The sequence below is a fragment of the Melanostigma gelatinosum genome, assembly GCF_949748355.1.
Source record: "Melanostigma gelatinosum genome assembly, chromosome: 3".
Lineage (NCBI taxonomy): Eukaryota > Metazoa > Chordata > Actinopteri > Perciformes > Zoarcidae > Melanostigma > Melanostigma gelatinosum.
In genome coordinates, this window is record NC_136636.1 from 14398191 (window position 1) to 14422356 (window position 24166).

At 43.6% G+C, this 24166-nt stretch overlaps 1 protein-coding gene across 1 annotated transcript in view; it reads right to left on the reverse strand.

The window, feature by feature from the left end:
• Positions 1-24166, reverse strand: part of celsr2 (cadherin, EGF LAG seven-pass G-type receptor 2) — a gene marked incomplete at its 5' end in the record, with an annotated part of 57747 nt that overhangs the window by 4127 nt on the left and 29454 nt on the right. Inside the window, 29 exons of the mRNA XM_079265661.1 lie at positions 42-206; positions 294-379; positions 469-599; positions 1029-1139; positions 1227-1353; positions 1961-2043; positions 2322-2434; positions 2721-2895; positions 3002-3202; positions 3303-3426; positions 3516-3683; positions 4023-4341; positions 5067-5250; positions 5459-5668; positions 5873-5967; positions 6087-6188; positions 6327-6510; positions 7129-7249; positions 7370-7511; positions 7750-7906; positions 8454-8567; positions 8657-8836; positions 9496-9665; positions 11984-12109; positions 12338-12501; positions 12886-13043; positions 18079-18167; positions 18290-18405; positions 23444-23666. Coding sequence (XP_079121787.1) covers positions 42-206; positions 294-379; positions 469-599; positions 1029-1139; positions 1227-1353; positions 1961-2043; positions 2322-2434; positions 2721-2895; positions 3002-3202; positions 3303-3426; positions 3516-3683; positions 4023-4341; positions 5067-5250; positions 5459-5668; positions 5873-5967; positions 6087-6188; positions 6327-6510; positions 7129-7249; positions 7370-7511; positions 7750-7906; positions 8454-8567; positions 8657-8836; positions 9496-9665; positions 11984-12109; positions 12338-12501; positions 12886-13043; positions 18079-18167; positions 18290-18405; positions 23444-23666 — 4338 coding nt within the window. The remainder of the gene's footprint in view (positions 1-41; positions 207-293; positions 380-468; positions 600-1028; positions 1140-1226; positions 1354-1960; positions 2044-2321; positions 2435-2720; positions 2896-3001; positions 3203-3302; positions 3427-3515; positions 3684-4022; positions 4342-5066; positions 5251-5458; positions 5669-5872; positions 5968-6086; positions 6189-6326; positions 6511-7128; positions 7250-7369; positions 7512-7749; positions 7907-8453; positions 8568-8656; positions 8837-9495; positions 9666-11983; positions 12110-12337; positions 12502-12885; positions 13044-18078; positions 18168-18289; positions 18406-23443; positions 23667-24166) is intronic.

A 24166-nucleotide genomic window follows, 5' to 3' on the forward strand; every position in this document is an offset into this window, starting at 1 on the left:
GAACTTTATCTGGATTACGAAAAAGAGATGAGCACCTGTACCGTTTGGTGGGGGTCTCTTGGCCCCATTAGACGCCATGTTTTCCCAGCATTCCTCTGGGGGGAGTGGACACTCCTCGTCATCGCTGTCAGAGGAGTGCGTGGAGGCGTAGGAGCCGCTCTGGTCGTCCTCCAGAGACAGGTCGCTGTCCGAGTCGCTGTCATGATCTGCACACAGGCAGAGGGGAGAGGTTTATATCGTCGTACTGATCGTTGCAGTTCAAATAATTAAGAGGTACTGAGTGAGAGTAATACCATCCTGGTGCTCTTTAGTTTCATGGAAGAGGGACGCATGGTCGTTCAGAGCGATGTGCGCCTGACTGTTACTCAACCCGTCGTCCCTGAAAACACACAAGAAGTAATTTTACAGCTGCTCCGCTCACTGTCAAATTAATATCTGAATCTTTATTTTTCCATCGCATTTAATTACCTGAGAACAAACGGCACATAGCTCTGCTGGCTCTTGCCGCTCTGCATGGTGCCGTTCAGGGACACACTGGAGTCTCCGAAGGGAAGGTGGTACAATCTGCCGTCCATGTAGTTGGTGTTGCATTTGTAGCCCTGATGTTAGAGAAACAAAAGAAAGGTGAGCGTTTTAAGAATTAAACTATTAACTATATAGAATTAACAGAGAATAAGCTGCTTATAGAAACATACACTGTTGTTTTGTTGTACTTTTTTATAGTTTTTGGACAACAATGGAGCTCTTTGGCACAGAGGAACAAGATCTTACAGGCTTTGGATACACAGGCAGAACCAATTCATTGTTGGTTTGTTGTCAATATGAATAACATAGACTATTGCCAGCCGTGTCATTTAAGGTGGAAATAACATCTCAACACACTGCTATAGTTTCATGTTTTTGGGAACAGATGCAGAGTTATAATATAAAAATCGTATCTGGCAGATGCAACGAACTGAAGACGTGCTCTACATTTTCGTATTCGACTGAAAAGAGCAGTTTCTTAGAGTTTGTGACGAGGGACTCACAGAGGCCTTGGATTTGATCATATGATCCGGGCGCTTGCGGCTGCAGCAGTATTTCATGGCATTCCTTGCTTCCTTATTGAAGACGATGCGGAAGAAGAAAACAAATGGACCCTGTGGTTGGGGCGACAGAAGAGGGTGAGGAAAAAAACCACAGAAATCAACCGTTCAAAGTGTTTCAGGGGGAAATGGATGGGTTACCTGAACACAGTTGAAACCAGCAAACAGGTAGTGGAAGATGATCATGTCGCTGTTGACGGAGAGGAGCGCGAGAAAACACGTGACTGAAACCAGGAGGAGAACGCCACCTGCGGTCTTGAGGCCCGAGCTGCAGAATCACATGAGAAGGTAGTGAGGCTCTGTCGGGACGATTTCTACACGTTCATTGACTTGAGACTGAGGAACAGAGCAGCACATTGTCTGGTGAAGAGAAGTGCTGAAACACGATCGCGTAGTTGCGGTGAAATGTAAAAAAAACATCAACATGGCAACCGTAGCGCGAATGACACTATATCATCTACAACTAAAACAGTCTGTTGTGCAATGCATTGTGGGACACATTTATTTTCATAATGGATCAATTCTTTGGTCGATGAAATGTCAAACAGTTGTAAAAAAATATATATTTTTCACGAGACTGACTAATTGATTAATTGACTCATCATTTCCCTCTTGTTTATCAATGTTAGCTTCTCTGTAATGACGTGCGGTCAGTCCGACAGGGACAGATTATTGAGCTGATTTTGGAACAGATCAAAGAAACGGTTTGATATGATGTCATCATCAACATTCTTTAAATGGTTGTTGGTCCAGTTTTACTGGTTTGATTGAAAAGTTGGCAATTTCAGGCTGGGAATTTCCTCCCACTAGACATGCAGAATGACTTTGAGCACGTCAACAGTGTTAATATGTGATGAAACTGTTGGGACACTCACACACGAGGCTCTTTCTTCTCGATGCTGTGGTGTCTCTGTGTGCAGGAGGCTCTGGACGACAGGATGTACAGGAAGACGTTCATCTGTGGACGCAATTTTGAACTGCTTCACAACTTACAACATGGCAGGAGATTGTGAGAGTAAACATCAAAGTCATCTTTCTATCAGAATGTTTTCTAAACTGTTGCGTGAACAATGAAGGGGCGTGTTTACTTCAATAACATCTCTAGTGACGCTCTGATGAGATCATCACGAGTCATCACGGGACTTTTACAAACACGCTCCAACGTGCTGTTGGAGCGTGTTTGTAAAAGTCCCCTTTAAACAACAGTCTGGATCTCAGGGATCTGCAGGGACGTACCGACACCACCATGGCGATGGGGCCGGCAAAGCTCCAGATGAGAGTGTCGTACATAGACAGCCAACAGAAGTCTGGGTTCCCGTAGCCTTCAGGGTCCAGTCCCACCGCCATACCTGAAGACACACCCAGGAAGACAGACGGTAGCATCAGACAACAGCTGCTGAGGCACATTTACAGTGTTATCAGTATGTTTGTGAGTAAACATTCTTCTGTCCCAAGGAAGTTGTTCATCTGAAGTAGTCGGCAGTCAGATTTGCATATCTCTCTATAAGACTGTGAGTGTGTTAGATAATGATCGATCTGTGCGATCGATGCCACCAGATGAAGTCTGCTCACTGGTGAAAAAGCAACAACAAACTATGTCGTCAGAAAATGAAGCCCTGCTATGAGGGTTCAGACCTGTGATGAAGGCCGGCACTCCCCAGCCAATCAGGTAGTAGAATCTCATGGGTCCATAGTTGATGTCTCGCACTTCGCTGATCATGCGGTAGACGTGCAGACCCTCCAGGAAGAGCCAGGAGAAAGTGCAGAGGTAGAAGAAGTGCAACAGGATGGCAATGACTGTGCAAACAAACTGCACAGACACACATAGGGAGAAACAGAGAGGGGTGATGAAAACATGAAGAGATGAAAGAAACATTACAAATGAAGTCAATTACATGGAAAACAGAATTGATTACCGGGTTGTCTGCCTGGTTGATGCCCAGGATGAAGATGAGCTCGGAGAGGAAGAGAGCAACACCTCCATTGTTGATGATACTCGTCTTGTTGCACTGCATGGCTCTCAGGCAGAGGAGGAAGATCGTGGTGAGGAAGAGGAAGCTCATCGTCACTCCCACTGTACTCCACGTCAGGATTTTGATCGGCAGAATCTCTCCGTTCTGATGCAAACATCACGATTGGAAGAGCGATGTTTGAGTCAGAGAACAGAGTAATGATGTTTGTGGTTTTAGTGAAGTCAGGCGTTTTGGGGTCACTCACCTCTCTCCTGGAGATGTCCATGAGGACAGCAAAGCTGGTCATGTGATAACACTGACAGCTGATGTGGGTGCTGTTTCTGAAAACCACCTCACAGCCCTTCGCCGACCAGCCGCCATTCCCGGCCCTGACATAAAACACAAAGACCAGAGGAAAATGTGAGAATACAACAACTGAATGCTTCAGCATTAATTCTGAGTGTGCTGTTGTTCTCACAGTATGTTGTGGTTCCAGAAGACACAGATGGGTTTAGAGCGCTCCTCAGTGGTGACCAGGCGGAACTGCACAGTGATGGGTTTGTCCAGCACGTGCTGCAGCAGCTCGTCGTTGTCGTGGACGGTGATACTGACCACCGGCGTGTTGATGACCGGATGTTTTGGCACCCTGAAGACAATGAAAGAAATGTGCTATCAGTGTGTTCAGTGTTGGGGACTATTTCCAGCAGTGGATTCATACACATCTGATCAGATATTCACAGCAGCAGGAATGTGCATGTGAGACAAAAAAAGGACGAAAGTGCCCATGTTGATGTTAACAAATTTGAGTCTAAGATATTAATTGAAACTTCTACAAACCAAACTCGATGGACAAATGTTTTGGATTCAATGTAATTAAAGTGCAGTTTTTTAAGACAATAAATAAAAGACTTGTCCTCTGGACAGTATCAAGTGAAAAGCTTTCAGCCTGATTTTTGAGTCACAGTGCTTTATAAATCGTTCTTACCGCAGACTTCTCTTATCAGGATCATAGTTCTCTGGTAACAGCGAGGCCAGGCTGTGGAAGATGATCACGCTGGCGATGGCGTCCGGCTGGCTGTCATCGGGGTGGCGTTTCTTCCTGTTGGCTGAGCGGTTCTTCGGGGAGGACTCTGGGAAGACGTCCAGGTGTCTGTGGCCCTTGGTGTCCACCGGTAGTTGGAAGACAGAATCGGGCAGCGTGACGGCCGTCTCAAGGTCTGCGGGACGAGGACCCCTCAGGGACTCGTACCGCGGGAGTTTGGCACCAGCAAAATTCATCTTTTTAAGACGATCCACAGAGATGACTGCGGAGAAAAACAACACATGCAGAGAGCTCTGCTGCTGAAAACGGTCGCCTCCTTTAGCCAGAGACGTGGAGCCCTCAAATCTTATACAATGAGTTAAAAAAATACGAGACTCAGCTTTAACAAAATGACCCTGTAAAATAGACCGAACGTTTAATTAATTGAGACATAATCATCATGAAAATAATCGTTGGAATCATCAGTTTCAGCCCTCAACACTACGCTTTACAGAGCAACTTTAAATATTTGTGCCTTCAGGATTGTTCCTCAATGGTGGAAGAGGAGACAAAGCCTGATTCGCTGAACGGTTCAAATCAATACCAGAAATTTCCCCTTTTGAATCTGTGATACGGACGAACAATTAACAAGGAAACCTCCTTTTTAAATTTATGTTAACAATGAAACGTAATGGGATAATAATATTCTTACTATTTTTAATGTGAAAATGTGCTGCCCATTCTTATTGTATTCATGTTGTATTGTATTTGTACTTTGATTTGTTTTACTTATTTATTTTGTTAGATGAGCCCACGTTTGTTCTGCTTTCTGTTCTTTAATGACGTTAATGATGTCCTAGTGAAAAACATTTTACAAACTTTCAAAACAGGATATGCACATCCTGCACTTTATTAACATCTTTGAGTATGGATCGCCAGAAGAGAATCTCTATGGCCGTAAAGTGTTGCCAGCGTGTCACATGTGGTGCTCCCAGGTAAAACGCTCACCTATGTGTGGTGTGACGATGGTGAAGGGGCTGAGGTAGGTCTTCCTCATGTTCTGTGCCAGTGTGTTTGCGTATTCCTCGTAGTGGCGCAGCAGCGCCGCTGTGCCGCCCTCCGAGTGCTGGATCAGCTCCCAGTGTGTCCGTGTGTCTGGAGACAGGATGGCGCTGCCCACGCGGACCAGATTCTGTCAGGAAACAGCGAGAGTTCAGTGGGGAGTGAAATGAAGTGTGATGTATTCCCTGCAGATACAGCACGAAAGGCTGTGAAGTCTGGCTTGCTGTTAATAAACCAATTTAGTTTACTGCTAAAACTGCGACAATCTATTGTTCTTCTTTAGTTCCATGCCGTGTTAAGACGTTCACAGGGGAGGCATACACTATATGCTTGTTTACCTCAGTGAAGTGGACGTCCTGTGTAGCTGTGAGGTTGAAGCCCTGCTGGTTGCTCTCGTGCTGCAGCAGACTCTGTGTGAGCCGATAAGCCACCTTCACGTCGCTGCCGTAGTACTTCTCTGTGTGCAAGGTGGCGTTGGCCAACATGGCTGCCGTCTGCTGAACGCGTCCAGAGTCCAGGAGCGATGTGTTACGGGAAAACCTTTCAGACTGCAGGAAGGAAACGACCATTCGGTAACGTATTGATGCTTCATTCGTCAAATATATTTTTAACCAGACAGATGACTGTTCAAAAACGTTAAAGCCATTAGTCTTGTTTAAATCATCTTCTGCCTCCACGTCCTTACAAATGAGGATGGTATTTTGGGAATTGCACGGTTGATTTTGAAACTGACAGAGGGAGAAGCTACACACCAGGGCTTTCAGCTTGCTGAAGGTAACAGAGGTGCAGTTGAAGAGATTGGGAGGCAGCCAGCCCTTGTGCTCATCACAGTGGCGGATCGCTGTGCCTGAAAAGAAAGTTATCACATGACAGTTGAGGAATAGACTGCAGCTGAGAGAGGGCTTGTTTAATATACTGCCATTATTATATGGTAATTTGATGAGCTGCCGCACAAAACCATCATACCGAGAGTTCCCTTGGGACAGTGAACTGCTGCAGGGAGACCAAACTTAGTCCTGGGCCACCAGATCCCAGCCTCGATGGCCTGAGGGCAGCTGTCATAGATTACTGAGTGAGGCGGAGCAGGAAGGAGCGCGATGATGAGGATACAAATGGAAACTTGTTTAATATACGTGTAGCTATAATGAAGCAGGGATTATAAATCAAGCATTATAGTAACTTGACAGTAATCTGATTTATTCTGACCTTCGCAGCCGTTGGGAGAAACCTCAGCGAAGGGGTTATCGCAGCGGTCACACTGGCGTCCGATGACGCCGGGTTTACACTGACACTGGCCGCTCTCTCGGTCACACGCTCTGGAAAAAGAGCCGACTGGGTAGCAGTCGCACAGCAGGCAGGTGTCACCGCCTTCAGGACGGTAGTGGTTGTCCTGGGAATGGGATTGGAGAGAGGAAGTTGCCGATTAACTGTTGATTGTGCCATCGCTTACAGACTGGCTTATGTTGATGTCTTAAGTATGGCTTAAGTATGTCTAGACATACTTTTTCATAGCTGAATCTCATATCATTTTTTCTAAATTCTACAAAATCAACTTTGAATGAATACAAAGAAATTAAAAAAGGAAGAAAACGATAACGCTGAAGAAGGGATCAACCGAATGAACAATGTTACCTTAACGGAGAGAATTCAATTATAACATTTGCTGAGATCTCATTTATTGTGTCCTGGAAACACAGAATACTTTGACAGTTATTGTGCAGGACCCACAGTTATTAGCTCTCTGAAGTTTTTTTACACAGATCTAAAGCTTTAAAACTTTTACCTCATTCATACATTTTATTTTCATTTGTATGACTTTCATTTCATGTTTGTTTTTTCAGCCCAACATATCATCAAACAGCTCCTTTGTTTGCACAAGTCTGTCTGTTTTTACTTGTTTGTATTTGCCCAGAATGAAATAGCCTTTGTGGATGAATAAAGTTGTGTTGAATTGAATTGAATTGATCACAGAGCGATGAATCAAAGCTGCAGGTCGGCACACGCTCACCTTGCACCGACACTCTCCGCTTGTCTTGTTGCAGTCAGAGTCGAAGCCCTTGTCTGTCTGACAGTTACAGGGGCCGCAGGTCTTGTGACCCCACCAGCCTCTGGGACACGGCAAATCCGTCCTGTAGACACAATACATCATCAATTCACCTGCAGAGTAACAAAACAACACAACACAGGAAGAGCTACGATCGACACACAAAAACACAACACAGTTTTACATAAACGTGGAAAACATTTACTTTTTCTCGCAGTAATGGCCAAAGTAGTTGCTGGGACAGTCACAGGTGTAGCCACGAGAGGAGCTCGTCTTCCTGCTGCACGTTGACTGGTGCTCACAGGGGTTTAATGAGCATACATCAGTGCAGTTGGTGCCATAGTAGCCTGTGAGTCAAAGGTGAAAAGAAAAAATAAGCTGCTGTGCTCTCACAACATGGTGAACTGTGTTAAGTAGCGATAAGAAGAAAGGATTATGTAATACAGGATAACTGTAACAGCATCCTTTGTGTTGGTTTATCATGCATTTTAATGAGCGATTAGAAACATCATTTTAGGTTGATTTTTAGGGAACCTTCCAGCCCTGCAAAAATGATACGATGACGGTTTTCGGTTTGCGACTGACCGGCGAGGCAGGTGCAGGAGTAGCTGTCCCAGTCGTCGCTGCAGTAGCTGCTGACAGGACAGGGGCTGGAGCTGCACGGGTCGGGCACGCTGCAGCCCGGCTCCACGTTCACCTTCCTCGCATGAGACAGACTCAGAGCGCCGCCCACACGCAGACCCTGCAGGCAAACAAACAAACAAATGTACGTATCTACGGCAACGTGGCTATGCGTTTGTGAGAAACACTTGGATGATCAAAGTAAGTGAAAGGAATGTTCTGGAAACACAGAGGTTGCTGTTTTGGGTGTGTCAACACAGCATGAGGTGCCTGTCTGTATACATTGTGTGTGCTGTAGTATTAGTAGATGTCTATCTGCACTCCATCATCAGCTCAAGAAGTTAAAACCTTTTTTTAAACACTGCTGAGTGAGCATGATTTTCATTTCAAACGGCAAGTAAAGAAGGGATACAAGTAGCTTGAATCTGGTAGAAAAGTGATTTAAATGAGTGTTTTTCATTGACAGGTTTCAACAGATTTGTAATGACCATGTTTCAACAAATAGTTTGAAATATATTATATTTATATGTCATCTACACAGCTGAAAATGTATATATTCAATTCAATTCGACAAAATCTAAATGCCTTTTGATTTGCAAAAAACGACACCATTGCTTTACATATGTGCACAAATGCTGATATAAGTGGTGTCTAGAGAGGGGACGGACCTGTATACAGCCACGGAAGCCATGCTGAATTTTCCCATCAGGCCTTGCCAAACCACCAACGCTCACGGTCTTCAGCTTGGAGTCTTGAAGCTTCCCGTCCACCTCCATACTCGCCTGAAAAGGTGCATGACAGACTTTATGGCTGCCAAATTACAGTAATTATATTCACGGTGATTTACAACAACTAGGATACATCAACTCACCAGGTAGAGCCCCTGATCTAAAGACAACACTGCTTTGTGGTGACTCGCTACTCCCCCCAGGCTGCTGATATCCAGCTGCAAATGATGCCAGTCTCCATCGTTCACCAGCACCTCCTCCACACGGGAGAGAGTTGAGTCTTCCCCTCTGTGCAGCCCCATCAACACGCTTCCCCCGCGCAGCTACAAAGGCCGGGAGAGAGCCGGGAAACAGCAGGAGGGAGATTGAACCCATGTTTAATAACAGAGGACAAAAAAAAAACACCAAGAATCAGCAATGCATCGCATGACGCACAGAAACAGAGAGCTCTGACTGTCAAAGTTCAAACCTTGAATCGCTGGAAATAGCGTGCAGTTATGCAACATCAAAGAGGCGCCGGTCTAGAAAAGCTCAAAAGTAGTCCAACACAGACGCTACAATGAGAGTTTGATCATTTGGATTTGTGATATTCAGTGACGTGCTGCAACTTCGATGGCCAACAGGTGGAGCCTCAATCCTAAAATGTTTGATCTTTAGGCGAAGTCTGCCTTCAAGCTCACACCAGACCTCAAACCCATAGAATACAATTTATTCACGGTGTGTTGAAGAATTAAAGTTATTGCTCTTTGCCGATCAGATTAAGTGACCATCAAGAGGAAATAACCTAGAAATTCTTCAAAATGTGACTTTTCTTCTAATTAAAGTTTCTCCTGGAGGATAAATTGACACTGCAGCATTTCGGTGAGTGTAAAACTGTCTGTGGAGAGAAACAATGCACTGAGGAGACCAGAATGTAGCCGGGAGGTGTTTTAGTGTGTATCCATGCGCAGTGAGAAAAAGAGAAACTATATGACGCTCTCACCTGCAGGGTGAGGTTGTGCTGCTGGCCGGCGGAGATGTGCAGCAGTGTCGCGCTGGCCTGACGTGTGCGGAACATGAGCTCTACATGCCAGGGGACGGAGGACGCTGCCGCCGCCATGTTGTTCCACTGCAACAGACTGTTACCCAGGAAACGCTGCGGGCTGGCCATAACTACAGATAAGGAGACAGTAGGACATTGGAAGAAGTGATGAAGATCAATGAGGAGAGAGAGTTTGGCAGTGAGTCAAGTCCAGCATGTTCTCTGATCACTTCCAAGTTATCACAGATTAAAAAAAAAAAAAAGCGTTCCCTCTCTCTCTGTTTACAACTGTTTTACTTCTGTGCAATCTGTCAGCTTCTTGTGGATGTCTGAAATCAAATCAGGTGTTCCCAGAAAGCTCAGCTCATTGGCTTCACAAGCAAATATCTGCGCTGTTAATTCAGAGATAAGATACATTGAGGACATTGAGGTAAACATTTTGAATAACATTGTGTCTGGAGTCCCCCTCCAGTTGAAAATGTGTTTTTCTTCTTGTTCGTTGAATGTGATGTTTGAGCTTCACTGTGCAGAATGATGTGTGGCCAGAGTTTGACACTAGAAGGCTGTTTTCACGTTCATCTGCAGAATGGCGAAGGTTCCTCCGTCCTCGACTGAAATCTGAGTTTAAGACGTGGAAATATCAGCAGTATTTATGACAATCTATCACAACTACTCGCAAGACTGAACTTTCCTGAATTGAAACGTTTGAAACAGAACATATTTGCATATTCATAGATTCTGTGTTTTTCAACGAGGCAGATAAAGTGGATGTTATTTTAAGACTTTTAAACGAGAGAATTTAACTTGTTTGTTGTGTTTAAAGGGGATCTGTAACCCGAATGATTACTCTAAATATTTGAGTGTAGCAGTTCAATTTTAATATCAAATCATTTAAAATGTAGTGTTCTTGGTGTCATTTGTGAATCAGAAGGAAGTTCTGGTGTTTGTGCACTCATGCATTGACTGAGAAAGCTTTCCGGCTCTTTCAAATGTGAAAAGAAAGTGACAGGAAAGGACACTCTGCCTACTGTGAAACGTTTTCCCTCTCATTACGCTGTCTGTGTACAAAGCTAAGAAAAGCACCTGATCGAAATAATCGATTAGTGATGGCAAATGCACACTGTGGCTGTCATCGTTGGCTGGAGGGAGGAGTGAAATGCAAAGAGAGACTGCAGTGCAATTTCAGTCAAAAGGTTCACATTTACACAAAACGATACCAACACAAGTTGGAAATGAATCAACAAACAGTGCCAGATTAATTGTACTGTAAAAGTTAATGCTGGAGTTTAACCACGCCTCCTGTATAAGTGTGGCCAGAAGACGCCAACAGATCAGTATCTATGGCGGTACATTTAACACACACACACACACACACACACCATGTTAGAGATTATTCTCAACACCAATTTTGTCGACCAAATGAAAAAAGATAATGAAAAATCCCGATCACAATTTCGTAAATCGTAATTGCTTGTTTTTTAACTGTCTAAAACCCCCAAAATGTTGAGTTAACTATCAAGTAAGAGAAAAGAAAAGCAGGAAATCTTCACATTTGAGAAGTAGGATCCATTACCTTCATCAATGATCATCTCAGCTTTATACCCACTCACATACACACGCAAACAACTGCATTTTAAAAAGGCACCTCTGGTGTTGATGATTGCTCCGAGTTGTTGGTGATTATGATGTACTCAAGTTATCAAAGCTCATTAAATTTCCTTTGGTAACATGTGATCACACTGCACTATGTCCCACTTCTACTCTCCCATCCCCATCTTTTCCTCAGACTCGTGCACTCTATGAAACACACGTGCCCTGATCTGAATATCCATCTCTGCTTCCTTTTCTATCGGATCAACATTAAAAAATGATCACTGACATAAATCTTTTTTTTTACTCATTCTACTTCAAGCTAAAAACAAGAGGTGTTGTGTAGTCCTTTAAAGGGCTCATTCTTCTTCCTCTGGCTCTTCTCAAACTCCTGTAAACCATAAATCAGCACCGATAACAGCTGCAGTGGATCAGGTGGAACAGAAACAGACACTGGAGAACACCGGGACAGAAACATAAGTCATGTACCGCTTGTCATCAAAAGCAATCGGACTTTAACGGTTCAACATCATCTGAACAAGAGAAAACTCAAACTCAAACAGCTTGATTCGCACAAATGATACTGATTCTGTCATAAATCAGGCATTAAAAGCAATGTAGTGTAATCAACAGTGATTTTATGGCTGTGCATGTCTGAAATGAAGTCGGGTGTTCCCAAAAAACGGTGGCTGATTTAACAAACTGCACACCGTTGAGTCTCTGTTACTGTTTCCACTCTGCTTTTTCTTTTTTCTTTGACCTTTGACCTGATATTCGATGACAAATTGAGTCTTGCGTCGATAAGGCAAAGGACGGGCTCGGGTCAAAACGGCAGACACGGCTTTTCTACTTGACTCACCTCTTTCACAGTTTTGTCCACCAAATCCAAGCGGGCAGTCACAACTGAAGGAGCCCCACAGGTTCACACAGGTTCCTCCGTTCCGACACGGGTCATTGTTGCAGAAGTGTCTCTTGGCGGAGCATCCTAGGTCGGGCGAAAAACAAGAGGGTTATTTCCCCGTTTGATCAGTCCAACCTCATTATTTCATCAAAGAGTCAGAGGGTAATCAACTATTCATAGCAGGTACAGTGATCATTTCCCTCTGACTGTACTTCCCTGCAGTGCTCGTTATAGTCATTGTAAAACAGTCACAGGTTCAAGAGATGAAGCAAAGGATCGTCTTTTGGTGCCAAACAGCAGGTCAAAGCGTACCTGGCAGAGTGCCGTTGTTAGCGATGAAGCTGGCCATGTCTATGTGATGGTTGTCAATACGCAGGTTCTTCATGCAGCCCACGAACTGCCGGTTGCGAACAGGAAAGTCCTCTGGGAGTTTGGGAATCCCTCCGAGGAGCAGGGGGCCGGTCAGGTCCAGTGATCTGAAAACATAGAACCCGTGAACATCTACGCATCCAGGGGTTTTTGCTCTGCCTTTACATCATCAACACATATGAAAAATGAATCACAAAGGTTGTAGTGTTATTTTTCCCCCTGGAGATATAAAAACAGAAAAAGGATAAACATCCCAATGAAGGAAAAAAGCAAAGCTCAGTTAAAACCCTGGAGATGTGGAACTTCATCTCAAAACAAGTTTACTCTCTCTCTTAATGAGCAAACCGCAAAAACAGCAATCGGTTAAATTACCGAAGCCAACACAGAGGCAGTGAGGGAAGGTGAGAGGTAAAGAGTAAAAAGGTTTTTATGAAATTCCTGTTATAACGACAGAACTGATAATCCTGCGGATGTAATTCCTGCGGACTCACTTTTTGGATCCCGATTGTCTGCCCTGAGCAGAGCAGGTGTAGTTTCCGATCATGTGACCGAACCGGAAGGCCACGGAGGCGTCACAGTTGTCCACCGTCACAACAACGACCTTCTGGTCCGAGGGGCCCTGCGGGAGGCCGGCCTGGTTTAAGATCGGCTGTGGAGCGAGAGACAAACTCGTGAATATCAAGATAAATGATGGAGCACCTTCCTGATATTTCTGGGGAGGCTTTGGTCAAAACAATGAGGATTACGAATACATAACGACTTGATGCCTCGCCGGTGTTATGCACACTGAAGTCTTTGTGTACACTTGAGAACTTATTAATGTTGGTTATGTTTTTTCTTTCTATCCAACTGAGGATTTAACCAATTTAAGAGAATTGATCACAGAATAATATCACAGGTTTATGTTAACATGTTTTCATTACTATACACATCCCGAAACTCTTGATTTAGATGGACAGAAAAATACAGTTATTGACGTCCTACAGTATCATATTCATTTGAGAATTCACAGGTTTGTCAGCGTGAAGATCAACAAAAAACTGGAAAACAAATTATGTGCTGCTATTTTTAAGACGCTGAAGTATTTTGGTAACCAAGCATTTATAAATATGACTCAGAAATAGGTTGTTGTGAAAATATCTCATTATTCTGCTGCATTTAACACAAGATTAATCCATGAAGCAGTGCAAAAACTTCTTGGGAATCTCAGCCAGTGCTAAGCTTTATGAGCCTGATTAAAAACTGGAGCTATGAAACTGGGAAACAACAACCAAATAAATGGTCTCGGTTCAATCCCGGTTCAGCTTTAGCTTGCTGTTGTTGAATATTTTTAATAATTCATATCATAACAGCTAGAGCAAAAAGGCAGCGGCTGGCAAGCTCACACACACACACACACACACAGGAGATGAGCTCGCTCTCTGCAGGACATCATCCCTGTCGACAAAGGACCGTCTTCATTGTCTGAGAAATCAATGTGGGAAGCAACAAAAGGAGGAGGGGTCTGCGGGGGAGAGAATGATGATCCTGTCAATAAAAGGTCCCGACCTCTTTTCAAAAGGCCGGTTTCTCTGAGGTCACGTAGAGCTCATGTTAACCCCGAGTGTAGGTTCAAGCTGGTGTCGCTCCCCGCTCACAGCCGGCCGACTGGGCTGCCTGCAGGCGAGGACGGCCGCTGAGCCGTCAGCTGGTCAGACAGGATTTAGCAGGAATTAGCTCGTCTCATGTGCAGAGATGATATGAAGAGTTGGCTCATTGCTAATGCCTTGAAAACACATCAAGTGTTGTTTATTTTTGCCTGGCAGTTTAGCTCTACACAAAGCCACTGTCTGCAGGAGCATCAGGAACTATAATTTCATTGATAGCTCGTCTGATCCCTTCATTTAAACGCTCATTAAAAACAACACCAGCTAAAGATATACTGTAGATTTCATTGGCTGATGGAACAACTTTGGCAGGTGAATTTGAAGACAAAACACATCAAGCGGGACAAATATAATTTTCACCCACGGTACTTCTGCATTTTAATTTCTCTCACGTGATTTTCTCGTTGAGTAGATTAGATTAAATCTCTGTGAGCCTCTAATAATATGACTGTAACTGAGAGGCTGCAGTCGGTTACATTCCTGCACTCACTTTGTGTCTCGTGATCACAGTGTGATGAGTGTTAGTGATGTGAATGAGACGAGACCAATAACATCCCTAAACCACCATCTGACTTTATCATTCTCGTTGAAACACAAATGTCAGTTCATTGTGCTGTGGTTGTGTTTACTCTGAAATATGTGTGACGTAGAAAAGAGGGATAGAATAGAACTTTATCGTCCACAAGACCACAAAAAACTTGTAATATAAAGGAAACATACGGCAACAAAACACCATCAAAGCACAAAACAAACTAGTAAAGAAGACTAAGAGTCAGCAGCTAGCGGCCCTAGGGCTTACAGTGGTGCTTTGAGCTAAATGCTAATGTCAGCATGCTAACATGCCAATGTTTTGCAGGTATAATGTTTATTGTGTTCATCATCTTAGTTTAGCGTGTTAGCATGCTAACATTTGACAATTAGCACTAAACACAAAGTAGAGCTTAGGCTGACGGCCATTCGTTTTGCTTCATAAACCAAAGTAGGAAACTTAAAGGATTAACAGAGTTATGATAATGAGGTAATGTATGTGCAAAATGTCATGGTAATCCATCCAATAGTTGTCAAGACATTTTAAACAAATCAAAAAGAGAGATGAAAGGTGAGGGGATCACCAAAGTCAGTAGGATTCATCCTCTGAGGACCATGAATGTCAGGATTTCAAAATGTATGTTCATCCATCTAATATTTGTTGAAATACAGAAATGAGTCCCAGTGAGTTCTGTTGAGTCACAGAAGAAGAGAAGTATTTTCAGAGCCGCTCTATTGGCAGCGAGTTGTACAAAGACATCAAAACATTTAGCACGTTTTCTAGTACAACAGGCCCTGTTGTCAAGCAATGTTCCCACAGGAAGTCTTATTATTTTCTTGACTGTGAAACATTAACTCACAGCTCAGCACTGAAATGTTAAGTAGATGGAAACAGAAACTGAATGTGGCTTTCACTTTTCACTTGATAGTCCTCGAGGCCAATTTGTTACAAATTTGTTGATGATGAAACAAGCAAACATGCGGTGTGAATCGACAAAGGTGAAATCACCCGACATGCTCTTTTCCACGGTTTTCCCTTCGCTGTGAAAGCTCTGAAACAGGCAGCGCTCCAGATTGGACGCTCCTTTCACTGACCTCTGCTGTCATCAGTCACGGCTGTTGACTCTCCCAGAATGACTGTCTGTCAGGACGTCTTTCTGCTGCACAAAACCTCGTCCTGTCACCACTGATTGGAGTGCACATATTTGCTCAAGACCACATTAAACACTGCTCTCACTCGCCGCTGCAGGGGATTATGGGAATATGAGTTCGCTGTCACAGAGGGGGACAGGGGTTACGCTGGAGGAGCATGGCAGCAAGCAACACAAATATGGGATCTAAGATTGACTAGAAAAACCATAGCAACAGGAGGGGTTGGCCCTGAAGCGCGGCGTCCCCGTTCAAAGCCCGAGTCAATACTTCTCTCGGCTTTTCTTTACCCTCCTTTCGCTCTTCTTCTGCTCCGCTTTTCTGTCCTCGCTGGAGAACAGAGAGAGAGAGGGGCACCTTCCCCGGGGCCGCATCATTCACTGCCCATGGTCCCAAAGGAAGCAGAGCCAAACACAAAGGCAGCGGTCATTGCCATTCTCCACAGTCCCCCACCATCCTGAAAGCCACATTTCAATCTAAAATGCCCCCCCTCCCCACCTCATCCTGCCCCACCCCCCCGTGGACAGGGACGGGTCAGAGTGGACCACTGTGGGATATCTTCAGAGGGAGGAGCCACGTTTCTACCTCAGCGACTCACAGGATGAGGGACATTAGCGGAGGACGGGGAGGATTAGTTCAGCCAGAGCTGGGGACTGGACCCCAGACACTACTGGGATGTTTAGTACTGAAAGATATGTATTCAATGTAATGAACATACTAGTTACATTTTATGATACAGGTACAACCCTATACAATCTAATATGATGTTATGAAATATATATATATATTTATATAATGCACAATTAATTATTAAATGCAGGATATATCATGAATTCTTGTTGCTCACCATTAAGAAATGAGACAGCTACTACGAGTTTGTGTGATTATTTAACGGTTAATGGATCAATTAATGAAAGTTAACTTCATACATTTCTATGTTACCAAATCAGCCTCAGAGCAGAACCAGCACCTCTTCTCACGCAGAACTGAAGCTGTGTTTATCAAACTGGCAGTCCGATGCAAACATCTATCTGTAGCGCTTGTACTGTACGTGCAAATATGTCATTAAAAGTAAAATGTCTTCTTCAAACATGCAGCACGGTTACAGAAGTAAAACTACCAGCTTAGGAAAACAACAAGAAACAGTTTTGTATCAAAGTGATTAATGAGACGATAATGTCTTCTTGGCAGAGAAACAATTAGTTTTCATCCAAAAGTTGACAAGATTCCCCCCCTTCATCACTTCTGCTGGCTAAAATCTGACACGGCCGTGTTATCATAGACACTGAATAGAAAATGTGAGCAGCGGGGGTGTTGCCTGGCAACATCTTTATGATGCAAAGTGACTTCCTCAATAGACTAAAATGTGACATCCTGTGTGTTGGTCCTGGGTGGTAAAGTCCTGAGAGAGCAGAGACAACGGCTCCACACATTCCTCCACACATTGAGTTGTTGGGATGTTCTTACAGAGAAATGTATCAGTCAAAGCATATTTAGACCAAACTGACCACGTCTGGAGAAACTTTGACTTCCCACCCACTGGTGTTCATTCATTCACCCCCCCCCCCCTCTTGTCTCTCCCTCCGTCAGTGTCGAGTTGGCTCCCTCCAGATCATCAGCAGTGCTTCTCTAGTCTGACAGAGCAGCACTAAAGAAGCACAACAACTAACGTACACAACTAACTTGCATCCACGACAGTTCGTCCTCTCCGGATGTGCTAAAGACAAAGCTTTTCATTGGGACAGCATGTCAGTAATCACCCCGGCTTTTTACTGCAGCAAAACTAAACGGTCTGTCTGCTGTAGCAGATCAAACCTGTGACCTGATTTCACTCTGAATATTTTCGGTAACTATGTCTGGTATTTTACTGCCACACCTGATGAGGGGCGCAGCAGCAGGCTGATCTAACCAGAGGTTTGACAGCTATTGTGAAACAATTAAAGGAAGGAAATGAAAAACCGAATCAGAAGAGAGTGAGTTTTTTTACCATGATCACTCTTGAATGGTTTTGGGAAACACACTGGCTTTCTGGTAGAGAGTTAGATGAGAAGACTGATGCCACTCTTGTGTCGGCAAATATGAAGCTTCAACCTGCAGTCCGGTTAGCTTAGCTTAGCATAAAGCTAGCCTAGTTCCGTCCAAAAGCAACATAATCGGCAACTAGCCCAAGGGAAACCACAAAGTGTCATTTTTCCATTTACAGTTTTTGTCAGCTTAAATAAAAGAGATATAACGTGTGATTAGTGAGTTTTTCTGGTGCTGGTAGATTCTTTTTGTTACCTTTGGCGAGCCAATAAACCAGGCTCTACAAACACATGGTATCTGAGGAGCATCTGGTCTGTTTGTTTATTCTGATCATACCTTGTTGTAGTAGTGGACCTCCACTACGTGCCACTGGCCGTCGCTGACTCCCCCGAGGATGTACGGTGAAACTGTAGTTTTGGTCTCACCTGGGAAACAATGAAAGAGGTGAATGACTGCAATACACTCAAAAATAGTATGAAACTAAAAAACGAAATGTTTGCAGTTAATCGCAATGATAAAGAATGAAATAAACAAACAACTGTCTCACCTGCAGAGAAGGTGAGCTGTATCTGCTCATTGATGATTTCCATGGCGAGGAAATCGTGTTTCTCATTGAAGCGGCCGTTATAGAGCAACAGACCGTTGGGCTCTTTGGTCGCAAATCTGAAAAAAACAGACAATATTTTAATTTAATTACATTTGTCACTGTCCAATCCCATCACTGTTTAGTTCCTTTATTTAAAAAAAATCCACATTCACCCTATCAATTAAAGGTTAAAGCTGGCGATAGTCTACATTGTTGTTATTGGCAACAAATTCCATGAAACTGTGTTCCATGAAAATGATGCCTTCCATAGGAACGAATGGGATTGGGACTGAGTGCCACAGACAGTGACCTATTTAAAAATATCCATACTATTCCCTCACAGTCACCTTGCATAGTGTAATTCACTATCATGAAGACAGGCCACAGACTCAACAGTGCCGAGGTTTGACGAAGATCACTGAACAGATAATGATGGTTAATCATGAACACAGGGCCGAGTCAGAGGGAGGAGAAAAAAGGTAATATTTGCAGCCCGGACACAGGGAAGGAATACAGAGTCTGCCTGCCGTGAAAAGACATCACTGAGCCACATTACGTGACACACTACAACACAGAGACAGAAAACTAGGGCAACGTCAAAGCAGCACGTGAGGGAACGCAGTAGTAAAGAAGGAGCGCGCAAGAAGACAGTTCAGAGTAACGGCGACGACGACAGATTCAAAACATATTTTCTCGTGGAGGAGAACACAGACAGCTTGCCGGTGCTGTAACCACAGCCTCAGTTTCAGATTTCTTTCTGCATCTTGATAGTGAAACCAGATCTCCCAGGACCATCGTGTTGCATGATCCTCGCACATTAATGCGCATTTCAGTATATCTGTGCACACACATGGTTCAAACTCTGGGACCAGATAGCCGACGGTGCCTCTCTCTCTCGACGTGGGATCAAAGCATGTGGTGGAGCATATGGTTTAAAAATATCAGGCTTTACCTGTCAGCTGTGGTCGTAAATCTCACCCCGTGGAAATGGGTCATTGGGATGTGTGAAACTGTGTTATGACAAACAAATGTATTATTAAATCCAGCAATAACTACTGGATTTATTCATTATCCATCCCACAGGGGACCCAACAATGAGCCTCATGTGCACATCTGCCAACCGAGAGGCATGTGTGGTTTACTGGCGTCGGTATTTTCTGGACATTTACTCCATTAACATGCAGCTTCCTTTTCCGAAAAAGAACTGAGGAATATTTATTTAAAAAGGTTCAATCTCTAACTGCTTCTGAAATACTGAAAACCACAAAGGTGGTGTGACTTATTTCTTTTCTTACCCTAAACGAAGCTGCAGCTGTTTCTTTTTTCTTTTTGGAGGAAGTTTGTTATTCATACATCCAAATATCTATACATGCTCTCAGACAACATGAGCAGCCGCCAATCCCCTTCTTTCAGACTTCAGGGCTTGAGGGTATACATGATGCTGTTTGTGCAGTATTCTTGAGCTAAAGAGGAGCCAGCGGGCACGGCACCACTGACCCGCTTACTGAGAGAAGCGATAATCACGACCTCGGAGGAAAGAGGAGGCCGATGCTCCAGCTGATAATAACAGCAGAGACAGATATATCTATATATCATATATATATATATACTATATATATATATACAGTTTAAAATACAGAACGTCATCTAGATTCATGATCTAAAGTCTCTTACTCTTCACTAGGCTTCCAGTCTTTGATGGATCGATTTAAAGGGCTTTTAAATTGCCCCACTGAGCCCTCTGAACTATGAGAGTAATCAGCCGGAACTAAATACTGACTCAACTGGCATCACTGCGTGTCACATTAGGCACCCATCAGTAAAAATAACAACCAGTCTGCCCTTATGTAGGGGACCGTGTCACGCTATGCTAACATGGCACATTTGTGCAGTGGGCAGGAAAAGAAATGTTTTGCCCCTTATTGATTTTAAAACCTAAAAGCGTGAAATGAAGATAGACAATCTTTTTTAGATGATATAATTTATATGATCTGCTGGGAAAGAAGGAGAAGCATTAATAAATGAATACTTTTAAGAATATTTTTAATCTTTGAGGATGGAAGTGTTGGTAGATTGATTCACCACTTTGATCCAGACTAAATATCTATTGAATGGATTCAGATTTTGTACAGACATGCATGGTCCCAAGAGGATGAATTCTACTGAATTTGGTGATCCTCTGACTTTTCCTCAAACGCTGCTATGAGGTTTGTTTGGTGCCGTCATTCATAGCTGTCAGGGGATGAATCTTAATTGCTTTGGAGACTTTTCCTTTAGGGCCACATTAGGTGTGTTTCCAGCCACCTGTTTTATGCACATTTTCAATTTGTGCAGACAAAAAACTGGAAATTAATTATTTTTTTGAATAAAACCAAAATGTGACAAAGTGCAATAGAAACAGAGAATAAATCTGAAGCATGTGACTAAATCGTCTGCTCCATTGAAGAGACGGAAAAGATCAGAGCTGTGTGGACTGATGAGGAGACCGTAACCTTTTTCACATGAATACATAAAACAAACAAATATTTCTATCACATTTTCCAAATCGTTTTCCTTGTTTGAGGACTATATATCGCGCTCCTTTGATTCCTTCATCTTGTTGCTCTATCTTCTTTTGCGATGGTTTAGTGGCACATGACTGGAGATTTTTTTTTTATCTTGATCTATCAGACTCCTAATATTTGCAGTAATGGATGGAAACACACAATTAATCGACATTTACATTTGCCAATTTTCTGGAAATGATTCAGGCTACATTTAGATGGAAACTTAACTGATAAGGTTTAAATTGATGTATTTGATTCATGTCTCAAAAAATATTTGATGGTTCAAAGCCTATTAGCAGGCTGACATGCAGTACATCCTCACAGAGCCGCTAGCATGACTGTAGACTTCGTTTTGTTCAACTCATGCTCATCAGAACTATGACCTTAACATCAGTTGAGTTACATAATAGAGATTTCACGATGAGAAAGACATTAAATCTTGTTTGTGCTGATCCCAAAATTGCGGAGCTCAACAGCCAGAGCTGTGACAGAAAGAGACCTAAAATGAACCGTCACTCTGAGTGAACCGGTTCCACATTCTGAGCCGTTCATCATAACAGAAGCTCTTTCTGGGGGAACCCGATCAGCGCGGGCTCAGGTAACAGAGCTTCTTGTTGACCTCACCTGCTGCAGGCTCTCAGTATCTGCCCCTTTTACACAGCAGCCACTTCACAGCTTCTGTGACTTGCCAGTGAAATGAAGACCACTTTCAAAACTGGTTTGAGCAGTTCTCCGTCAAAAAAGACTGTCATCTGAACCTCGTTTAAAGAAGGGCAGAGTCCATAAAGCCCACAAGGGGATTTTATTTCACCGGCAGCCATTGTGAGTGTCAACACCTGCCAAACACGGCTAAGGTGACGGGTATTACAATGAGAAAAGCTAAATGGCAGAACACATTCCCTGTGATACCATCCGAGAGGTGATACTTGTTGTCACTTGTTGTGACAGATATCAAACAGAATGGACGGCTTTTATCGTTGATTACATTTCATCACATGGAGAATTCATGCAGACCGGAGGACCCGCTGTCTTTGCATGTGTTCATCTGCTAATTTCTAAAGCTCCTCCCTCTCCACAAACCACCATCAAACGATCAACCACAGATTAAAAGCTACCATCACAATCATGTCTATGATTATGAGGCACTGCCATGAGATTAAAAACAGACATACTAACGGTAAAACTGCCTACTTTTAAAACGAATCATTTTTCATGAGGCGTTTTTCTTTTTGTGCAGTGTCGGAAAAAGAAGGAACCTTCGGCTCAGATCTTTGCTATTTTTACTAAATGCTAATTGCGGCACGAGATAGCACCTTCAGCTCTCAGTGCCAGCGTTAGCAATGACATCGCTGTTTGCACATCTCATGTCGTAAATCCTTCAGAGAAATGTCCTGAAGATAGTCTGAACTGAGATTTCTTTTCAGTCTGCCAGTGTTCATCTTGGGTGTAATATAAAACCCAGTGGTCTCTACCCCCCCCCCCCCCCATATGGTGGTTAAAGGAATAGTTTGATATGTTGGGAAAGAAGCTTCAACAATTTCTTGCCAAAGTAAATTGAGAAGATTGATACTTCTCTCATGTCTGTAAGGTAAATAATAAGCGACAGCCAGCAGCCGGTTAGCTTAGCATAAAGACTGCAAACAGAGGGAAACAGTTAGCCCAACTTTAACAAAACCAAATCTTTTTCACTGAGTTCACTAATTAACATGATTTATCTTGTTTGGTTATTCCGCACAAAAACACAAAACAAAACCCTGTTTTATGGGGGTTATTAGTTTTGTGTTAAATCGGCTGCTGGCTCCAGCTACATATCAGCATACAGACATCAGAGGGGTATCACTCTTCTTATCTAACTCTATGTACAAAATAAAAATATCAATACATTTCCCAAAATTACTTTAAACATATTAAACAACAGTTTCTGCACTTTTCAGTTCTGTTTTGTCAAAGAATAGACGGTGTCGTATGTAAAACTTGTAAAAGGCGAGATTTTGGGCTATTATATACAATTGCAAAAATAATAGTACATCATAAATATTTTGAAGGAATAAGGACAAAAAATATGAGCTGATAATAACAATGTTGCATACACATATAATGACTGCACATTCATCTAAAGACGGCTTCCTCTGGGCTTCACCTTAGTGAGGGAGACTGCAGGATTAACATGTTGTGCAAGTCTCCTCTCCACAAACACAACTCCTTCAGCTCACCTTCTGGACAATTCTTACCCCACAGTCCATATGTACGGCCCGAATGTGCAGTGGTTCTGTATCTACAGCACAGTGACTATAATCTGATACCCCCGTAACTCTACAGGAGATGGCTTTTGTTCAGTGAGCCCATTATTGCTATTAAACAGCATTATGGTTACATAAATGTAAGGTATGTGTGTGTGTAGTGGGGGGGGAGGGGGGGGCACACTACAGTGGAGGAAATAGCTGGAGAGCTTGCAGAAGTAGGATGTGGGGGTGGATGAAGAGTGAATCACAGATTACTGAAAGGCGATGGAGAAGTGCAGGTGATTCAGGTGAGCTGCAGCTTGTAGCAGGGAGGCGGAGGCGCTTACGTGAGAGAGAGGGTGAAGTGAAAGCGCTGGCGGAGGCCCTTGAAGGTCAGGAAGGAGTGCGGGGGGAAGTTGCGCGTGGTCATCTCACAGTAGGGCTTCTCGTAGCCGCCCGGCGGACACTCGCATTTAAACCCGCCGACCAGCAGGTTGACGCAGGAGCCGGCGTTCTTGCAGACTCCCGGAGCACAGCGGCCCGAGCGGGACGACAGCTCGCAACGCTCTCCTGGACACAGAGAGGCGGATGGAGAAGGAGGAAGCAGGAGAGAAATGAGGATTAATATTGTTTGTGACAAGCAGCATCTCCTCGGTCATTCCTGTGATTTCCACCTCAGGGACTACACACTGCTATATGTTTGCTTTCTGTCACTGCAGCAGTCCTATATGTGCCGGTACAGAAGTGTAACATTCTCCACCTGAACATGATACAGCTCTACAGTTTCACACATACAGGAGTGGATGTAAAATACAATATGACATTGTTAACTCAGAAGAAAATGGACTCAAGAAGAGTCCGAATTATGAGCAGTTAGTTTTCTCTTCAACCACGTCTGCAGTTTCACACCCAGCATGACTCCCCCCTCCTCCCTTTGGGAATATCGTTGCAGTTTGTGCTGCATTGACATTCAGGGGGGACAACTTGGTGTCTCAAAGCAGTGAGTTGGAAGTGTTTATGCATTCAGACTTTCAAGCCATCAAATGCAATTATTGCAGTTTCTGCAGACT